Raw genomic sequence first — 16760 nt, forward strand, 5'->3', positions numbered from 1 at the left:
CTAACACCTATTCTTTTTGCACCCCCGCCCCAAGCCCGAGTTCAGTCCATCCTCTACATGAACTGGCTCTTTAGCAACACACTTCCTGATCTCTGCCCTTAGTTAATATTCTATTCTCTAGGCAGTGTCCATCTTCTCTCAGCCATCCTTCCTCGTCACCCAGCTACCCCAGCTGGAATCTTCTGTCCAAGCTCCAGAGTCAACACCAGAAAGAAGTCCCACAGCCATGTTCTTCAGAGGAGTCCCTCCAATCTCAATCAGTTCTTCTTGGTCTTTCCAAGGTGCTCCTTGGTGGTTCTAGAAGCCATGAGCTCCTTTAGCAGCTAGCATTACCTGAGGAGGGTAACATACATTTCCATCTCCTTCTCCAGGCCCCACTGTCTTTGTCCCCACACAGTGTGACACACCTCTGCCACAATTCCATCCTTCCAAGCCCTGCTGCAGTAGAGCATCCCTTGTCTGCTGGGGAGATGTTTATCAGACATTATTTTTTATTTTTGTTGTCCCTATAATTGCATGTGACACTAGACATTCCCTGTCCTACAGCTTGAGTTCCTCTCTTCCCACTGCCTTCTTTAGACTCTTTGGACCTAAGATATCGTGTCCTCTTTCTTGATGGGAGACACAGAAGCATCCACAACATTTAAGTTTAAGAAGGGCCTTAGCAGAGCTGCACAATGGAGCACACTGTAGTTTCAAGCAATGTTAACAGGACTGTGCTGCTGTTAAAATGATGGACTCTGCACCAGCGCCAGTATCAGCCAGACACACTGCAGAGGCACTTTAAAGATGATTCTCAAAAGTGTTCTCACATGGTTGAGCTGATGATTTTGCCTTTTCCCAAAGTCTCATCTTGTGTAATTAGCTGGGTGCTTCCATATTGGTGGTTTGCCTTGTCTGCCCATGCTGTCAAACGTGCAGCAATGTGATGGCCGGGCAACCGCGGTGTTGACAGCTTTAAGAGTATATTTCTTTCCCATAGTCCTATTCACTAATAATAATTTGTTCATTATTTAATATCTCATCAACGAGGACAGAGAGTCCTTGTTTTCTCTCACAGCAGCTAGAAGGGAGGACGCCCGTTAAGAGCCCTGATACAAAGACACGGCCGTGCAAGGAGCTATTCATTTTCTTAAAGGTTTGTTTTCCAAATGCAATGTTTAAAACGGAGGTAAGTGTCTTAAAATGTTAGCATTCACAGTTTTCCCAGGGCCAGGGAGTTCAGAAAGATGAGGACAGACAGGCAGGGGAATAGTCAACAACACAGAGAGACCAAATGCTTCTAAAACACATTGAAATAGCCTTTCAAGTGGCAGTGTGTGCGCTTGCACCGCCACACACACACACACACACACACACACACACACACACACACACACACACACCTTCAGCAGAGTGTTACAGGTATAGAAGAATAACTGGGAGATGAGGAAGTTGGGGCGGGGGCTGCAATCTTCTCAACTAAAATAACAGTAACAACAAGGCTCTCAGAGAACCTGCAGGGTCCATCTTTCTTAACCAGGTAAAGGCTAGGCAGAGATCAATTCTCACCATCCCTGTGGTGGTACTGGCCAGCACAATAAAGCAAGAAAGGGGATAAAACCCAAAGGAAGCCGACAAACACTATCAGTGTTCACAAAAGGCATAATTATTGTCTCAGTCCATGAAAACGGCAAGAGCACCCTGCCAGAGGTGCCTTGTGGACAACTGAAATCTAGTTCTCGCCCTAAGTCCAGAATGAAGGCACCATCTGCTGGCGTCTGGGGAAGTTCTTCTGGCTCCTAGACGGCTGTCTTTTCACATGTCCTCACATGATTAAAGGGGTAGGGATAATCATGAGGTCTTTTTCTTTCACAGGAAGGGGAAGCATTGGATTGGTCACTTCCAGGTCACCATGACCACATCTCTAATAGCAACAGCTTCAGAAAGGAAAGGCTTGTTCTGTCTCCTGATTTCAGAGGCACCTCAGTCTATCATGGCAGGGACAGTAAGGGCAGAGAGGCTCCATACTCTGTGGCAGGAGCATGAGGCAGCAGGTTGTTCAGATGGCAGCAGACCAGGAATCTGAAAGAGCCATCACCCTCCTCAAAGGCCCTCCCCTCGTCACAGGCTTCCGCCAGTTAGACCCCACTCCCAGAGATGCCACAGCCTTCGAAGGACCTAGCATTTAAAGCATGAGCTTACAGGGATATTTCAGTCAGCAATAACAAGCGCTGATCTCCAACCCCTGCCTCCCAACCCAGCACACTGAGTGTTAGGATTCCCCAGGTCTTTGGACTGAAGACTGTTCTTCAGACCTCCAGTCATCTAGGCAAGTGCTCATATGGAGCCAAATCCCTAGCCAAGCCAGGATTCAACACATGAGTTTTGAAGGACATATACATTCCGTTTATAAGAGTCTCCACAGAAGTACCAAAGAATATGCAAAAATACTACTAGAAGTAAGTGAGCCTAACAGGTCTGAGGAGACAAGGTTAACACACAATAAATAAACAAATAAATAAATAAATAAATAAATAAATAAATAAATAAATAAATAAATAAATATATAAATACATGCATACATACATACATACTTACATACATAAATTTATCTACTAATGAGTGGCTAGAAACAGAAGGAGACTGAGATACTGCTTATGACACTGAATAAAGTAAGTTTGGTTCAGGTTTGTCTTTCTACCTTCCTCGGCAATATCTTCTGAATAATGCAGCTATCATTTTTCTTGAATGTTTTCTTATTTTTATGTCCCAAGAATCATTTGCAGTCTTCAAAGGTCAGAAAGACTCTCTCCAACGTTGTTCTCAAGTATAACAACTTTAGGCTTCACATTTAGGTTACTGATGTATTTTGAGTTAATGTCATGTAAGACATAAGGTAAATGGTTCTAAAATAAGAAAACAGGGGCAGTGAGATGGCCCAGCAGGTAAAGGCACCGGCTACCCAAGCCTCCTCAGAGCCACATTTCAAAAGTCGGATTCAGTCATGTGCATCTATAATCCCAGCACTCCTACAGTGAAACGGGAGATGGAAACCAGGGAATCACCCTCAAGCCAGCTGGCCTGGAGCATGCAACATAGCAGAAAGAAGAGAAACCCTCCCCAACAAAGAGGAAGAGAACCAACTCCTGCAAGTCATCTTCTCAACTCCAGGAATGTGACCCTGTGCCCACACCTCTCTCTCTCTCCCTCCCTCCCTCTTTCTCCTTCTCCCTCTCTCTCACAGAAACACACACACAATAATAATAATTTTTTTTAAATTAGCCAGGCAGTGGTAGCACACGCCTTTAATCCCAGCACTTAGGCGCCCAGAGGCAGGCGGATCTCAGTGAGTTCAAGGCCAGCCTGGTCTACCAAGTGAGTTCCAGGACAGCCAGGACTGTTACACAGAAGAAACCCTGCCTCAAAAAAAACTAAATAAATAAATTTTAAAAATTAAAATAAAAGAAGGAAATAGTGATGGATGCAGCAGCAATGCCATGAGACACAGAAACAGGCCAGAATCAGAAAGTCACACAGAGGTGGGGTCCCAGCCTCAAGTCTGCAGCACTGATGGAGTTTCCAGTTTCTTGTTGGATGAATTCACTAGTTGGTCAGTTAGGCTCCTTAAAAAATGAAGGAACAAGTCAGTTCCTAAGCACAGCCAGATTCTGCATTCCGCCACTGACTCTAACAAGAGCAACTTGAATTCTAACTAAGAGTTTGTTATATGGGATTGGTGGTAAATGCGTGTGTGCATGCATGTGTGTGGATGCGCATACCCAAAGCTCATGCATGCGAAGCAAAGGACAGAGGAGGATATTAGTATCTGCCTCTATCACCCTCTGCCTTAGTCTCTTTAGACAGGGTCTCCCACCGAACCCGAAGTTCTCCTTTTCAGCAGGACTGGCTGGCCAGTGAGTTCCTGGGACTGGCCTATCTCCACCCCTCAATAATGAAGTTATAGTTATGAATGGTCATGACCATCCTTTTCACATGGGTTCTGGGGATTCAAACCAAGGTCCTCATGCTTGTACCACAAGTGTTCTTACCCAATGAACCATCTCCCTCACTCCCTACTAGATTTGTACATCAGTCTCAATTTGAATATTTAGAAGACAGAACTATCTCCAACCACTAAGAGAAACAGGGATGAGAAAAATTACATAAATGCAAATGTACTTAAAACATTCACTTCATTAGAATCCACCTCTAAAGACCTGCACATACCACACAATGATTAAGAACAAGCAATTCCTTATCCTGAGCACATACCCTGAAGTCAGTTAGCATTGTGACCAGTGACTGGAAACAATATGCCGGGTGGATTGTTACATACTTGGCACAGTTAAGATGCCATCGTCTTCCAAGTGGATGATTTATTCTGGCAAAGCCTCCGCTGTATGTCACTTTGGGGGAGTGTGGGAAACTCCTGCTTGGGTGGAGGGTGTACTGTGTAAGCTTCAAGACCCTCAGGTGGCCAGCACTGGTCCAAGATTTCAGAGGAGAAGTAGTTTCTAATTCCAGCTAAAGCCCTTCCTTGATGGGTGACATCAGGCCAGCAGCCTCCCCTTTCTGAACCTCTGGAACACAAACGCTTCATCAACCAATGGTCCAATGGCATTGGACCAAGAATCTGAAAGAGCCACCATCACCCTCCTCAAAGGCCCTCCCCTCATCACCCACTTCCACCAGTTAGACCCCACTCTCGGAGATGCCACAGCCTTCGAAGGACCTAGCATTTAAAGCATGAGCTTACAGGGATATTTCAGTCAGCAATAACAAGTGCTGATCACTGTTTAAATGTTGAATTGATGCTACCTCTCTCTTTCCCACCTTCCAACAACCATGCTATAGGATTCTCTCTGGTGACTGGGGTGATTCTCTAACTGTGATAGCCATGTCATGTCCAAAAGACAGCATTACTCAACTCTGAATCCTAGACAATGGCAGTCCTGAAAGTGGAGTCTGGAGCTGATGGGGCATGATGGGATTGGTGGGCCAAGGAAAGGCTGCTGGGAGAGGCAAACTCAATTCTTTTTGGAGGGTGTGGCCGCTGGTAGATTTCTCATGCTTCATTGTGGAGCCATACATCCAAATACAGATGGGCAGCACTAATGGATTTAGTGGGTTACCAGGAGGGAAAGAAGAAGAAGAGGAGGAGGAGGAGGAGGAGGAGGAGGAGGAGGAGGAGGAGGAGGAGGAGGAGGAGGAGGAGGAACACAGTGTGAAGTTGGGAGGCCGATGTGTTGTGGAGGACATGGAGGGACATCACTCCGGTGAGGTGGAGGACTAGGAACAGTAAACAATATCCTTTGTTATTGCCAATCCTGGAACTCCATATGGAAAACAACACACACTTACAGAACAGGGGTTATTCGTTAGCAAAGAAACTGTAGTTAACATGTACTTGAGGCTCACAACCATTCCTCAGGGCTGTCATCCTGACTTCAAAGAACAGGTTCATGATTTAAAAAAAAAAAATGGCTAATTCCTTGTTTTCTTTTTGCATTTTCCTGTGTGTGCTCATGGTGATGTGGAGGTGCATGTGCGTATGTGGAAGTTAAAGTTAATCCTGGGAATCATCCTGGATTACCCTTCCACCTTATTCACTGAGACAGGGTCTCTTAATCAAACCAAGAGCTCATAGATATGGCTAGTCTTGCTAGCCAGCTGATAATACAGGCAGGCCACTACACCCAACTGACATGTTTTTGTAGGTTGGAAAACTGAAGTACAAGGACCACAAAGGACTTGTCCGGAGTCACAAAGCTAGTAAGCCACAAAGATGGGACCCAGACTGTCAGGGTTTAACACCACAGTGCCCATCAAGAAGGGCAGCAGTCCCATGTGCCCACAGAGCTTCTCGTTGCTGGTCTCCTATGTGCCCCTGTGGCCACCTCACCTTTAAATAACAGCAGGACACACGGGGGTCCTCTGCAGGGCACCAGCACCGTTCTTGCCCTTAGAGGAGGGGGAGGATGCGTGAGAAGCCGCAATTCCTCACTGGGTTGCACAGCTTCTTCGCATTGTTTATATCACAATTAGAACAAGAGGACCAGCTTTGAACACAAGGCTTTGAACACTGTGAGGGTTCCCAGTGCGGCTGTCCGGGACAGCACAGCACAGAGGCTGGGGTACAGGGGAGATGGTACCCAGCCTCCCCTGCCTCCTCCCATCTTTTGAATTAGCATGCTGGAATTACTGAAGCAAAAGCCCAGCTAATCTCCCGGCTGGCTGGCTGTCATTATCATGCCGCGCACACATGCATATTCAACCAGATTTAAGGGAAGAAGTAAGCCTCCCTCATGGCGCTGCTGATAAACAACCCCCCAAAATCCCCCCTTTTTTTCCCTGTGCTCAGCCCAAGAACATTTAGAGACCTTGTCATACTTAAAAGTGATTTGCCCATAAGTCTTTTATATGTTAATAACCTTGTATGCTGAATATTTCATACTGGAGATGACGATTTGATTGGTCTCCCCATGACTCCCAGCACAATAGAAATGGCTTCAGCTTTCTCCAGTGGCTCTGAACACCACTCTTCACATTCAAGTTCACCTGGCTGGCTGGGTCGTACAGTACACTTATTTCCAAACAAAACATTTTAATTCCTGGTTGGGACAGAGGCTGGCGGTGGGCGGCACTGGAGGAGGCTAGAGAAGTGAACAGGAGGAGAGAGGGGAAGGTTTTTCTGACCCAGAGACAAGGCATTGGTCGCTCACTTTTCTCCAGCTAGTGCAAGGCTGACTTACACAGCCCTTCCTCCGCTCACAAGTTGGCTAGCCGGGTCTGGGTGTGTCTCCACCCTGGGAAAACATTGATAGGGGTTAGCAGAGAAGGGCTGGGAAGAGAGCTGTTACCCCGAGTGGGCATCCATCTAGATCAGTGGTTCTCAACCTTCCTAATGCTGCGACCCTTTAATACAGTTTCCCATGTGGACCCCAACCATAAAATTATCTCATTGCTACTTCATAACTGCAATTTGCTACTGTTATGAATTATAATGTAAATATCCGATATGCAACCCCCGTGAAAGGGTCATTTGACCCCAAAAGGAGTTGAGACCCACAGGTTGAGAACCCCTGATGCTCCTGATGAGCATCCAGGATTGAGATTTATGGGCTTGGCTGCCGAGGAGAATGCGGTAGGCACATCACTAGCCAACAGGACTTGGCTGAGAGGACAGGACTTCAGTGGTCCTTCAAGTTCTGCTCATGTTAGTGACTATGCTGAGGGAACACAAGATACTAGAAGATTCTCAGATTCTCAGCCTGGACAATGCCAAGTTGAAGGGTGTGGTAGGGGGTTTGATGTGTACTACAACACAAACATGAATACATTCACACATTCATACACCACATACACAACACACACACACACACACACACACACACACACACACACACACACACACACATACATCATTAGGCCAAAATGTACCTTCTGTGTTGTCAACCTTTGACAGTTATTCACTAGAAGGTCTGAGTTCATTCATTCCTGCAGTTTGGAAAACCAAACCTTCTGGTAAAGCCTGCCACCACCACCCTACCTACCCACCCCATACCACCTTATGTGACTAACTTGGCTCTTCTGAGTGGAGGCAGGGTTACCTTGATCACATACCCTAACCTCATCAGTCATGGGTACACCCCTTTCCCAAGGGACCTTCCTTGTCCACATCAGCCTGGGAATCTTTGTGTTCCCTAAGCTATACATCACAGTGGTTTATGCTCTGCAAAATCATGGCCCAGATGCAGATCCCAGCTACACTGTGGACCAATCTGGAATCTTGAGCAAGTGTGTTAGCTTCCAGATGTATTGTTCCTCAGCTGAAGAAGATGACAGCAGCACACACTCTAGAGGATTCTATATGTTTTCTTTTTTAAGCCTAGGATGGTATTGGGCCCTAGTCAGCAATGACTCTACCCTCCCTGCCACCATCCATTGAGTGACTCTTTGCTCAGCACCTCCAACTTAAAGATGAGGAAGCTGAGGGTCTCACACATCCCATCCTACTCTCAAAACTGTAGGTCTTGATTTGGTGCATATGACAGCTTGCGAAGACCCACCGAGCTCTGTAGAGTAACAGAAGGAAAACCAATGTGTGCCATCTGCCACTCACTTTCCAACACAAGGCTCAGAAGTGACTCCCTGCTCTGCCCACTACCACCCTGCTCCTACTCCCTTGCCTAGAAGTAACCATTCAGGCAAGGTTTGCTAGGGAATAGGACTTAAATCTTGTTTGATCACATCTCAAAGGTCCTCTTCTTATGTATGCTTGGACTTTTTTTTGGGGGGGGTGGCAAGATTTTTGTTTTGTTTTGTTTTGTTTTAAGTGTAGGGACTGGAGGGATGGCTCAGTGTTTAAGCCATCCAAGCTCAGTTGCAAAGATCCAAGTTCAGTTCCCAACGTCTACATCTGATAGCTCACAGCTGCCTGTAACTCCTATTCCAAAGGTCTAATGTCCTCTTCTGGCCTCCTTGGGTACCAACACTCACATGCACATATCCCAACACAGATACACATTTGCACATAATTTTAAAAGTGAATATTTAAAAAAAAAAAAAAAACAGTGCTTAAGCCAGAGACAGTGCATATACTCTTGAAGAGATGGGTGTTAATTCTCATCAAATTCTGTACTAAACAAATGCCTCTAACATAATGATATGAAGCCTAACTAGAGGCCTGTGCTCCAGAAGTACAATGCAAAACAAGAGCCAGTTACATTCCCTTGGTGCAGTGCTCCAGTCTAAGATGCACACCAGCATCACCTGTGAGCATCTGAAAAATACTACCCCCGAGGCCTCAGCCCTGAGAGTCTGACTTCACGGTCAAGGATGGAGAACCCCAGCATTAGAACATTTTCCTAAGAAGTCACTCCAGCAATTATTAAGCATGTCTTAGCTTAGGTTTGCAATTTTAAGTCCAAGCTATTTCTAGAGGGAAGAGAAGCTAGTGTATTTCAAGTCTTTCTGTGTCCCAAGCATTATACTCCAGTTCAAATACAGCATAATATTAACATCAAAAATAAAAATTATGTTAGGCCTCAGGTACAAGTCTATAATCCCAAGCACTTTCCCTTTATCTGTAATGGTGGCTTACTAAATTCTGAATTTTTTTGTTGTCAGTTAGGAGAGTCCTAGAAAGGGGAGGGATACGTTTTAAATCAACATAGCGTTAAACTTTCAAGAGGCTCAAAGATTCAACGGTTCACCTCTGGTTCCACTAAACAGCCCAAGAGTGGAAGAAGTCAAGCTTTGCCAAAATATCCAGAAAACACTGACTGTAGCCATGGGCACTGAGCACAGGGAAAAACTCATGAGAAATTGAACAGAGAGACCAGGGGTGACCAGACTAGGATTTCATTCCACTGTAAATGCCAATAGTTCAAGAGTAGCAGAAGAAATGCCTACACAAACATTAGTCTCAGTTTTTCTTTATGTCTGTTAAAAGCACATGGCTTTAAGGAGGCACGTGGGACATATTAAGATGATGAAAAATAAATCTGAAGAAAAGGACCTAGAAAATTAAGCAGAAGAGATGAAAGGCAAAGAGAATGATCCTTTTTTAGGTCTCTAGGAAGGGACATAGCAATTTGTCTCCCCTGTGGGCTGAGGGTCTGGAGCACAGAATGGTTAGTTCTCTTAATACACTGGGAATCTTCAGCTGCCAACACAGGCAAGCACTGGAGGCCACCATATTAGTATTTGTGTTGTGCCTTGTCTTCATGGAGCTACCTACTGCCACTCAGGCAGACAGTGTTCATCCAGGCAGGGACTGAGGGCCCTCTAAAATGCTCACCAGTCCCCCAATGATGCCTCTGGATCCAGGCATTCCCCAGACCATTCCCCTTCTTATTGATACATAGATGCACCTTTGATCTGAAACATCGTTATCATGCCATAGAATTCTGCCTCTACTCCATGCCACACTGATTTCACACTTAATCTTCCATATTGCTGCTTTATCTGGGTTTATGGTATAGACCAAAGCAGGCCTTTTTCTCTGCAGTTCTGAAGGCACAAATAGCATCCCTCTAGGTCAATGGCAAAACACCCAGCTGTATGTACGATAATTGCCGGTCTTATGAAGTCACTGGTGTAGGGAGCCGCCATTCTAAACAACTCCATATTTGGTAGCCAAATATGGAGTTGTTTACAGCTAGGCTACCAGGAAGCCAGCGCCATCTTAGAATGGCGGCTCCCTATACACTGGTACCTATCAGCACATGCAGCTGCTTCACACACAACACTGAGGTGGGTGCTACTTATCAAAAGGAAAGGGGATGGCAAAAGAACCAAGGATGCCCTCAGTTGTTAGTACATGGACTCTGATGCCAAGACACAGTCTTAGTCCACTCCGGGTGTCGTAAGAAACTGTCACAGACTGGGTGACTTACAACCACTGAAGTTTGGTTCTCAATTCTGAAGAGTAAAAGTTCAAAGTCAGAAGAACATTCAGTTAGTTTCCAGTGAGAGCCTGCTTCTAGGCTATAACCTCTTGCTGTAGTATCACATGGCCCCAAAGATTGAACACTCCTCTGAACTCCTTTCCTAAGGGCACAGACTTCATTGGTGAGGGCTCCACCCTCAGGTTCTATGGTAGTTTGAATGAAAATAGCCCCCATAGGCTCCTAGGGAGTGGCTACACTAGGAGGTGCGGCCTTGTTGGAGGAAGTGTGTCACTGGGGGTGGGTTTTGAGGTTTCAGATGCTCAAGCCAGACCCAGTGTCTCTCTCTCTTCCTGTTGCCTGAAGGATCTGGACATAGTACTTCTCCAGCACCATGTCTGCCTGTACACCTCCATACTTCCCGCCCCATGATCATGTCACTTCACAGCAATAGAAACCCTAACTAAGACAGGTCTCAATCACCTTTCAAAAGCATCCCATGTTAACAGTTGGGTGGGGATCTGTTCAGCCAATGATCTGCTTGCAGTGCATAGCAGATACTGCAAGGACTTCCATCGTGCATAACTCGGCCATGAATGAGAATGCTAACCAGTCATGTGACCATGAGCCAGCCACTTAAAATCTCCCAGCAGCAAGTGGTTCTGAGAGCTCACCTCAGGAGAGCTGTGAGAATGAAGTGAGTATTAGGTACTTAGCACAAGGCCTACAGCAGAAAGCCTCAAGAGCAGCTACTCTAGATGCAACCAGGAACTCTGGGTGTGTCTTCACATCTCTGTCTTTGACATTGGGCTCTTGGTCCTCGGCTCTTGGCCATGTACTCTCTAGAGATTTTTCATGCCTTTTGCATGAATTCTATTTAGTCCAAGTGATCTTGATTGAGAAAACTGTCAGATTCTGCATTTCTATGTGTGTACCTATTCTTGTATGTGCATGTGTAAATACATGTTTGTGTGCTGTGTGTGCATGTGGAAGTCTGGGGTCCACAGTGAGAGTCTTCTTACATGAAGAGTTTTTTGTTCTTTGAGACAGGGTCTCTCTGTGTAGCCCTGGCTGTCCTAGAATTTGCTATGTAGAGCAGACTGCCCTTGAATTCATAGAAATCTCCCAACTTCCACCTCCCAAGTGCTGGGATTAAAAGGCATGTGACAGCACACTTCTTCTTACTTTTTGAGTCTCTTGCTGAATCTGGAACTTCCTGATTCAGCTACATTGGCTGGCCAGTGAGCTCCGTCAACCATCCTGTCACTGTCCCCGGTGCTGGGATTCCAGATGCGTCCCACCACACCTAGCATGTGTAACTGTGTCGTGGGTCCTCGGGTCCTTGTGCTTGTGAGGCAAACACTTTACTGACTGGGCCATCATCTCTCCAGTTCCCAAATTCTGCATTTCCACTTCTCTAATCTTTAGAAGACCATTTCCCACCCCTGTCCTTCCTCCAGGCCAGGACCTTCCATCTTTCCCCTCTTCCAATATCTCTGAGCACTATTGAAGGGCGGGGGGGGGGGGGGGGGGGGGGGCAGAAACACAGAAATACATATTGAACCAAGGAAATGGCAACAGCACCAACCAGAGGTTTTTCCTGTGGCAACCAAAGCTGCAGAGTTGAAAGCAGATATATCACATAAGCTGTAATACCCCTGGCCTTTGGGACCCTCCAGGGAGACTCACTACCAGGTCCATGGAAAAACAACTTTTGCAGTCAATCTAGCCTCTTGATTCTTTATGACCACCAAGAAGGCTACAGGTTTCCTCTTCACCACAGCGTGACATGACCCTCACAGTCCACCACGACACAGTCACTAACAGCCCCCAGTTCCTTCATGATCACACCTCTAGTTCAGCAGCAAGGGCCCCACCAAGATCAGGCAGCTGTGAGCTAAAGCAGAAGCTCTGGTGGCACCCACGACTGCTGGACACCCTGAGTGGCAGCAGGGTGTGCTTGTGACCCGCCCCCCCACCTGAGGCCTCAGTTCTGCCAGTGCCCTCTTTAAGACAACAATAAAGTTACCCCTGGGCTCGGGGCTATGGGTCTAGCCTGCTCTATTGCCGTGGACAGCTTCTCTATGCACAGCAAACTCACCTGCTTCGTTTTTTCTTTAACCATGGTACATCGAAAGTCTTGGGACTCTGTGTCAAAGTCCCACAGCGCATGCCTCCTAGATTCTGGGGCAGGGGGGAGGGTGTACTTTCTGCACGTGCTTTGGTGTGTTCTCCTGTTTGCTGGCCTGTCAGCCTGTAGCAGGTGGGTCAAATGAGCAGCAGGCTCGGGTGTTCAGCATGGAGAGCCCGAGGCCAGGGTAGATGGACAGACCTGTGACGGCGGGCACAGAGCCAGGATCACATGTGGGTCTGTCGGCTCCAGAGCCTGTGTTCCTCCTTCAGATTCTTACTGAAGTGCCTTGAAGGCCGTGTTCCAGCTCTGTGCTTCCCTAACAAGCAAAGACATTCATTCTGCCTGGCTGCAGATGCTTCCCAGGCGCAGCCCAATCGCCCACACTCTTCTCTGTGCTTCCCTGACTCCATGCTCTCTCTTCATTGATCGCTTCTTTATCAAAAAGGGTTCACAGTGCCACCGGTGTGTTGATGCTCTGTAAAGGGGGGGGGGGCCTTCCTCAGAGACCAGACATTGTCCAAAATTGTTTTGTAAAAACAGCTTACTTTTCTTTCTCATCTTCAAACAAGCCAGCTGAAAGCTACATAAAACCTGCCCTACTTAGGGCTTCTGAGAGAAGGCTAGGGTTTACATGTGGTAAATCAAATTCAGAGTTACTCAGGGACTCATCACCCAAGTACGTAATGAAGATGATCCATCAGTACCACAGCCATGCCTACCCAGGGAGATGGCATGTCAGGCGTGGGGGAGGGGTGGGAGGAGACGAGGAATTAAATGAGGAAGCAGATGATATTTAATTATATAAATATTTGCAGCAATGCTCTAAGGAATGGAGTTATTGCCTTGCTGGGCAGCCCCTCATTGAACCAGGCAGCAAAGATTTATACCACAAGTTCACGTTTTCATTAGAATTCATCCTGTCTGGGCTTAGAAAGTGAGTTTCTGGAGGCTGGGTGACGCTGTTTGTTCATAAGCGATGCTGTAATACAGTGTCTTTTTCATCTGATATTTACATTTTATTAGTGTTATTATTTGGCATAATTATGTGCAGAGAATTAGCAATGTTAATTAATGCTGCACAAATACAGTCCTAATTACTTCCATTTACTCCAGAACCTAAGTGAATTTATAAATTCATTTATTTGGAATTCAAGTGACTTTTTAGGGTCACCTTTTAGTTTAATCAAATCTATTTGCCCATCCCCTCTTAATTGGCCTATATCTGCAGAGCAAAGGAAAAAGTCCAAAGAAAGTCTGACGAGAAAGCTTGCTACCCACTACCTAGACTTCAAGCTAAATAGAACCCCTGCCTCACCTGTGCGGTGGAAAGATGAGGTCACTCGGAGGCTGAGCTACTGGTTCCACCAAGCCAGGCTTCTAATCACTTGTGCGCTTTTCTTCTTACAATATTTTTAGCCCCCTTCCACCATAACAAAGCTGTGGCCCAGGGAGAATTTCAAATAAACTTTTTTCCCACATTCAATTGACAAAATGTGAGCAGTGAGAAGAAGAAAAAGCATTTGATTCCAGCACCCTGCTAAGAAGAAGACTGCCGAATTTCCTAAGAGCTTTAAAAAGACTTGGAGTCATAAAGGCAAAAAAAAGGAGAAATTTCATGAACATTTTCTCTCAAAGTTTAACAGTGAAAAGTCCATGAGGAACGAATATCCCAGAAGATAGGGCTGCCTGTTTCTACCACTTCTATTCAGGATAGCATTGGAAGTCGTAGCCAAGGCAATTAGGCAAAAGACAGACAGACAGACAGACAGACAGACGGAGGGAGGGAGAGAGGGAGGGAGGAAGGAAGGAAGGAAGGAAGGAAGGAAGGAAGGAAGAACATTCAAATATGTGTCAATTTGTCCCTGTTTGCAGATGACGAGATACTTTAGATATAGATATTCTACAAAATATGTATATAAAGTATATATATACTTTAGATATAGATATTCTACAAAATATGTTAAAAAATGAATTCAACAAAGTTATAAGATAAAATTAACATATAAAAATCAGTTTGAAGGAAAAACAGTCTGAAAAATATCAAACAATTCTATTTATAATATGTACAAAAGACAAAACACTAAAAAAAAATTGAAAAAGGAAGTTGACAATCTTACTAAATGAACTATAAACATTAGTGAAAGAAATTAATCAATGAACAAGCTACAAATCAATGGAAAGTTATACCATGTTCATGAACTAACAAAACTAATATTGTGAAAGTACCAATAATCAATATTCTTAAAATACCACAAAGCAACCTACATACTCAGTGAAACTCACATTAAAACACCAATTAATATTCTTCACACAGAGAAAAAATAATCTCAAAATTCATATGGACCCACAAAAGACGGAAGTTATCTTAAACAAAAAGAACAATGCTGGAGGCATCACATCAACCGTCCTCAAAATACACTGCAGCCAGAGTGACCACAGAACAGGGGAGTGGCCCAAAACCAGAACAGACAACCCAGAATAGGCCCGCTCACCAACACCCAACTGTTTTTGTCATTATGTTTGTTTTGTTTTTATAGACGCAACAAGAATTCATATTGAAATTCATATTAAAAGTCTCTTCAATAACTGGTCCAAGAAAAATCAGACATCCTAAGCTGGAGAGACTCAACCCTGTCTTTTACTCAACATATGAGAAAGATCAGTTCAAAATGAACTGACTTACATACAAGTCATGAAACTACAGAGTTGGGGGGCACTGAATAATTGTTTCTTTAGCCAAGAGCTCAAAGATACAGCTAACAAGAGCAAAAGCAGAAGAGTGGGCTTAAAAGCTTCTGCAAACCAAAAGAGGGAAGGGAAATAACTGAACGAAGAAATTACAGTTGAGGGAAACATTGGAAAGTACATTATCTATGAGGGTTATTATCCAAAATACAATAGGATTTGAAGCAACTCAACAATAAGTACATTTTTAATGCATCAATTACTATTGCACCCCTGTGGCCAAACAATTTAGGTAAGGGAAGATTCATTCTGACTCAGAGTCTAAGAAAGTTTTCATCCATCATGGCAAGGATGGAACAGCGGAGCAGCTCAAGTCACACTTATAAGAACCAGGGACTGTTCACATCTCAATGGACCCCCCCCCCCAAAAAAAAGGTAGCATGGCAGAAACCAGGACAGGCATAGCCTTTTATGCCCACTGCCCACCACCCACAGTCTACTTCTTACTAGCCAGGCCTTACCTCCTTATAAAGTTTTCACAGATTCCCAAAATAGCATTTCCATCTTGGGACCCAGAATTAAAAGCACATGGGGGACTTTTCATATTCAAGCCATAACAAAGCTGAGTATTTATTTCTCAAGAGAGAACATACAAAATGGCCAATAAATACTATCTTAGTTAGGGTTTCCCTTGCTGTGAAGAAAGACCATGACCACAGAAACTCTTATAAAGGAAGACATTTATTTGGGGTGGCTTGCTTATAGTTCAGGGGTTTAGTCCATTATCATCATGGCAGGAAGCAAAGCAGCATGCAGGCAGACATGGTGCTGGAGCTGAGAGTCCTTACATCTTGAGCCAAAGGTACCCAGAAGTGAACTGAGACACTGGGTGTGGCTTGAGCATATATAAGACCTCAAAGCCCACCCTCACAGTGACACTTCCTCCAACAAGGCCACATCTGTTCCAACAAGGCCACACCTCCTAATAGAGTTATGGAAAATAAGTTGGGCACACAAAGACAGAGTGCTCGAGCTCCCTCTGTGTGGGACAGAAGAAAGGCAATCTCATAGAAGCTTGCAAGCTCCAGATTCATCGAGAGACACTGTCTCAAAAAAAAAAAAAAGGTGGATGTCTCCTGAGAAATCGCACACACACACACACACACACACACACACACACACACACATACACTAAAGCAAATCTAAGAGCCAATAAAATGGTTCAGCAGGTAGAAGCACTTGCCACCTAATCTGATGAGCTGAGTTCAATTCCAAGAATTTACACAGTGGAAGGAGAGAACCAATTCCTGCAAGTTGTCTTCTGACCTCCACACATACACTTATAAAAATAAATTTAAAAAACAAATGAATAGATATACAAAATTAGCACCCCCAAATCCAGTACTTAGCTCTCAGCAGCTGCAGGAACCAGTACCTTGGCTAGACACTTGGCAGAATTCTATCTTTCTATGATTCATGGCTATCTCGGCGTTTAAATCCAAACAGCAACTTAAGAATTTTTCTGGAAAAAAAAAAGATTTTAAAAGATACTACCAACTGAGTTCTGC

At 44.9% G+C, this 16760-nt stretch overlaps 1 protein-coding gene across 3 annotated transcripts in view; it reads right to left on the reverse strand.

Moving 5' to 3' along the window:
* Positions 1–16760, reverse strand: part of Msra (methionine sulfoxide reductase A) — a 333253-nt gene that overhangs the window by 231878 nt on the left and 84615 nt on the right. The window contains exon 1 of one of the 3 annotated variants that reach the window (XM_042285014.1): positions 16628–16685. The exons of the other annotated variants lie outside the window; for them this stretch is intronic. Coding sequence (XP_042140948.1) covers positions 16628–16670 — 43 coding nt within the window. The 5' untranslated portion in view covers positions 16671–16685. Of the gene's footprint in view, positions 1–16627; positions 16686–16760 lie in introns of those variants that run through there. 3 annotated transcript variants of the gene reach the window in all.

The sequence above is a fragment of the Peromyscus maniculatus genome, chromosome 9, assembly GCF_049852395.1.
Source record: "Peromyscus maniculatus bairdii isolate BWxNUB_F1_BW_parent chromosome 9, HU_Pman_BW_mat_3.1, whole genome shotgun sequence".
Taxonomy (NCBI): Eukaryota; Metazoa; Chordata; class Mammalia; order Rodentia; family Cricetidae; genus Peromyscus; species Peromyscus maniculatus.